This window comes from Balaenoptera musculus, chromosome 9 (assembly GCF_009873245.2).
Source record: "Balaenoptera musculus isolate JJ_BM4_2016_0621 chromosome 9, mBalMus1.pri.v3, whole genome shotgun sequence".
NCBI lineage: Eukaryota > Metazoa > Chordata > Mammalia > Artiodactyla > Balaenopteridae > Balaenoptera > Balaenoptera musculus.
The window spans coordinates 103,549,682-103,554,390 of NC_045793.1; the positions used below are offsets into that span (position 1 = coordinate 103,549,682).

At 35.5% G+C, this 4,709-nt stretch overlaps 1 protein-coding gene across 1 annotated transcript; it reads right to left on the reverse strand.

Moving 5' to 3' along the window:
- Positions 1 to 326: 326 nt before the first annotated feature.
- LOC118901076 (ATP synthase subunit g, mitochondrial-like) lies at positions 327 to 638 on the reverse strand. The gene has a single exon (XM_036864108.1). The coding sequence runs from the start codon at positions 636 to 638 to the stop codon at positions 327 to 329; it is 312 nt and encodes a 103-aa protein (XP_036720003.1).
- Between the last annotated feature and the right edge of the window lie 4,071 nt (positions 639 to 4,709).

The following is a 4,709-nucleotide window of genomic DNA, read 5'->3' on the forward strand; positions in this document are numbered from 1 at the left end:
CTCAATTGGATTATTCCCATTAGCGCAGCAAGTTGCTGTTATATTCCTTGTATTAGTTTGCTATTGCTGCTATGACAAATTACCACAAGCTGAGTGGCTTAAAACATCAATTTGCAATTTTACAGTTCTTGAAATCAAAAGTCTAAAGTTGAGGTGTTGATATGGCTTGTTACTTCTCAAAGTTTAGAAGAGAATCCATTTATGTATCTGTTCCAGCTCCTAAAAGATGTCTGCATTTTTTTTTTTGACACATTGTCTTATTTTATTCAAATAGCAGTCTGCTCACACATGGTCCAAGAACACCCAAATAAAGCAAAGATTGGTCTTCAAACATTATAGCCAATGATGCCACACTTGCCTATGATCTTGCCAACATAAAACCACATCCACACCTCAGTGGCCACCAAACCATTCAGTAGAGCTTCCTTAACTGTGAGCTGTTTGAAGCTACCAGTTTGTGCACTATTGATAATTTTTTTCAAGCTCTGAATAGCTGTAGGGATCTCAGCAGGGGTTGGAGGAACCAGCTCAACCTTGGCATAGTGCCAAAATGTGGCCAATCGAGGCTTTGAGTAAGTCACAGCAGAGCTGACCAGCGCCGGGGCCTTCTCCGCGAGGTTATGGACAAACTGGGCCATGGTTCTAGGATGAAAAGCCAGATGTCTGCATTTTTTGACTCATGGTCACTTCCTTACATTCCTCCAGCCTCTGCTCTGTCATTACATTTTCTTCTTATGACTTTGTTTCTCCTGTCTCCCTCTTCTAAGTATCCTTGTGATTACATTGAGTTCATCCAGATAATCCAGGATAATCTCTCCATCTAAAGGTCTTTAACTTAATCACACCTGCAAATTGTGTGTTTGGTAAAAAAATATGTTAGGTAGCAGATTGACAGGTTCTGGGACTTAGGACTTGGACGTCTTTGGAGGGCCATTATTCAGCCTATCACATCTATCATCCCAAAAGTAAAACACATCATCTCTTGATCCCACCTCTCTTGTCATAGCCCAATCTCCAAGTCATTCTTGACGTCAAAATTCCTCAACAATGTTGTCACTAATTTCATTGTCTAATTCTTCTCTTACTTTTTCTGGAACCCATTTTAAACAGTATTTTTATTCCTACCATTTCACCAAACTCTTGCTAAGTTTGTCACCAACATCAGCATTTCCAAATCCCACCGTCAACCTATCTTCTGACTAGACCTATCAGTAGCATTTAACATAGGCTATATATCTCTTCCTTTGTAACTTGTTTTAGGAATTTGCATTCTCCTGTTAGTTCTCTTATTTTCTTAGTTTTCTGTAATGGTTTTTCTCCTTAGCCCCTTAACTTTAAAGTATCTCAGAACTAAATATTTAAATCGTTCATCTTCTCAATCTATATTCCTAAAATGATCTCATCCAGACTTAGAAATTTAAACACCACTCATGCTGAGAACCTAGTACTGAGCTTGAAGGTCCCTAAGAACTCTGGAATCTTCTTTGACTAACAGGTTTCCACCTAGAACATCCAAAATATAACTGCCTCATCTTCTCCTCCAAAAAATGCTGTAGTCGGTGCAAACTCCATTCTTCCAGTTTCTTATAGAAAAACATACTCATTTTTGACTTATTTTCTTCCACTTTCCCAATACAGTCATTTAGAACATTTTCTGGTCTCCACCTTCAAATGAGATCGAATATCTGGACACTTCACTACTCCTTCCAAGCCTCCATCATCCCTTGCCTGGATTATTGCACTAGTCCCTGAACTTGTCTCCATGTTTCCACCATTTCCCCTTTAAGACATTGTCAATATTGCTTATGGAACATTCTTTTTAAGTATAAAGTCAGATCATGACATACATCTACTAAAGTTTCTCTAAGTTGTCCCCATATCATGCAAAAAAGTATTAGTAAAATTTTTTCTTAAGGTATACAGGGCTTGAAAAAATAAGTAAAAATTTGCATGATCTTTCTGCAGGTTGATGAGGACTATACCTATTTCTCTGTGTCTTTTGCTTGGTCTTCCCTAACCACATGAACAAGACACACTTCCTCCTTGCATAGAAAGCTCTTCCTCCAGGTATCTCTAGGGCACACTTACTTCAAATCTTTTCCTTGATATCACCTTCTCATTGAGACCTGTCTCAAACACTGAAGGGTAGCACAATATGCCATCCCAGAATATGCCTCGTTGGACTGAAGATTAATTTGAGATAATTATTTTTGAGTAACAGCAGACACACTCTGAAAACAGGGTAGAAGTTTGGCCTTTTGTAAAGGAAATTTACATGTATAAAGAAAATCTTCATTTGTAATTGCCTCCCACTTTGTACCAAGAGAAAGATGACTCTAAATCACAAGAAACTCTTATCAATGGAGAAGGTAGGACTTAAATGTGTATAACAAACCTTACCCTGTTTACTGTAACTGGTCCCCTCCACAAATATCTTTTTCTTTTTATTTTTTTGGTCTTTTTTGTCTTTAGCTGAAGGCGGTATTTAAGGTGGTAACTTGGGCCATCTTGGTCAGTTAGTTTTTCTGGCTAAGTCCCATGTATGCATGATGGATATATGGGAATAAACTTCTATTTGTTTTTCTCTTATTAATCTGTCCTTTATTACAGAGGGCCTCAGTCAAGAACTCAGAAGAGTAGCGGGAAAATTATTTTTCCTTTCCTACACTACTAATTATTTTTCCTTTCCTACACTACTATACCTAAAATTTCAACCTTCTCCCACCCTCACTCTCTTTCATAATGTTTATCACCTTATACTATGCAGCATTTAATTTACTTACTTTGTTTACTGTCTGTATCCATGAGGACAAGGATTTTTATTTGTTTTGATAACTGCTGTGTTCCTAATGCCCATACTAGTTCTGCCATATTTAGTGGATGCTCAAAAAAAATCTGTTGAATCGATAAAAGTCTAGTTACAAAAATAGACCCATAAACAGATATTAAACAATATAGTAATTAAAATAAAATATATTTTCCTAAATCATTAGATGCCTCAAGAAAGGCATTAACTGTGACTTTGATCATGGGATATTAAGTTGACTAAGACAACTTTGTCACCTTCACTGTCTACTCTGGACATGAAGCAAGTACATATCATTTTATCAGTCATGATAGAATATCAATTAAAAAAAAGTAAAAGCATGCTCAGTATATTGATATGCAGAATAGATGACACAGAAATAAGTGGAGTGCAATTGGAAGGTTTATGCAGAAGATACACCTAAAAAGGGTCATTTATCAGAGCACTTTTGGCATAGGATTTAGTAACAATAATAATGCAGATAAGAAATTGTGAGTAGGCTATTTCTATTATATCATAAATATAAGTGAATAGGAATAGTGAAAAACAAAAGTAAGTTTGAAAACAAAGCTTAGGACCAGAATATAGAATATAAAATTAAATCAGTAAGTCATAGAAATATAATTAAAATATACTAATGATTTTAATAACTCACTATAGTTCACAGCAAGTTAAAAATGGAATTTTATTAATCTTCACAAAGACCCATAAGAGTAGTAGAGTCCCTTGCACGAAGTCAACAGCCAGCAAAAGGCTTATTTTTCTTTTGCTGAAGACTAGGCACTCCCCAGGAATACTGATTCTCTTTAGCAAAGAAAACTACTGTAACATGTTTTGTAGGTTGGTGTCCTGCTTACAGTGTTGCATTAGAAAACATAATCTAACAGGAGAGGCCAGGAGAAACGATAAGATGTGGGAACACAAGTCAAAATGCAATATTGTTCAGCTAAGTTCTTACAAACAACTTGAAAAAAGTGGATGGCAGATAGGGTGGATTAAGAAAGAAAGAATCCATTCAATTGAAAAGAACTTGCTAAAAGTAAAGACATTTTTTGTTACCATGTATTTCAGAGAGGATTTTCCTTGGAAGGATTCTTTGTCTTCATAACTATAATTTAGATCCAATAATACAAACCAAAATATTATCTTCATTCCAGAATACAGTGAAATTTACTCATATATGTCAAGGCCACAGCTACTTTTAGTCCCCAAGCTTACAAAGTTGGTATTTTTGATACATTTCTTTCAACTTCCTATAAATCTTGTCATCCAGTTTCATCCATTAGTTCTTAACAATATTTATTCACATGTACTTCCTTAATCCAAATTATGTCTTGAAAAAAATCTCATTTGCTTACTATTTTATTCCCAATTTAAGATTTCAAAACTGAAATGCTAGAAGGATAACTTTTTTACACAAGAAAACTCTGCTTGATATTGTAAATCTGCAAATGCACATTCTCTAATTTCAAATCTGAACTTCCTTGGACCAAATCACTGTGCCTCAAACAATATATAAACTTGGTAGGGTATCTCCTCTGACTTCTGCCAAAATTCAGCCTTACTACAGTTTCAGCTTCACCACATGAAATGTATGTGCTGAAATGTCTACGCCATGATATGTTATTGATCCATCAACATAAAACATTTCTCCTGAGTTGTTCATTTGATCCTTATAAGGAGTAGGTGAAGTAACAGTGGTGCTCTCTGTAACAAAGATGACAAAAATTAGATATTTAAATGTACTTCTCTAGGAGAGAAAAAATAAATTTCCCTTTATCGTTTTAGGTTCTTGGCTGAGATCCTCCTGCCCCCCGTAATAAAAAGGGTAAGAGAAGAAAAACAAATTTGATAACATACATCTGTTTAAGAGCCCCACAAAGATATAAGGCTCAAAGAAATG

Excerpts from the sequence above, each read along its gene's own strand:
- LOC118901076 (XM_036864108.1), bottom strand. The coding sequence starts at position 638 with ATGGCCCAGTTTGTCCATAACCTCGCGGAGAAGGCCCCGGCGCTGGTC.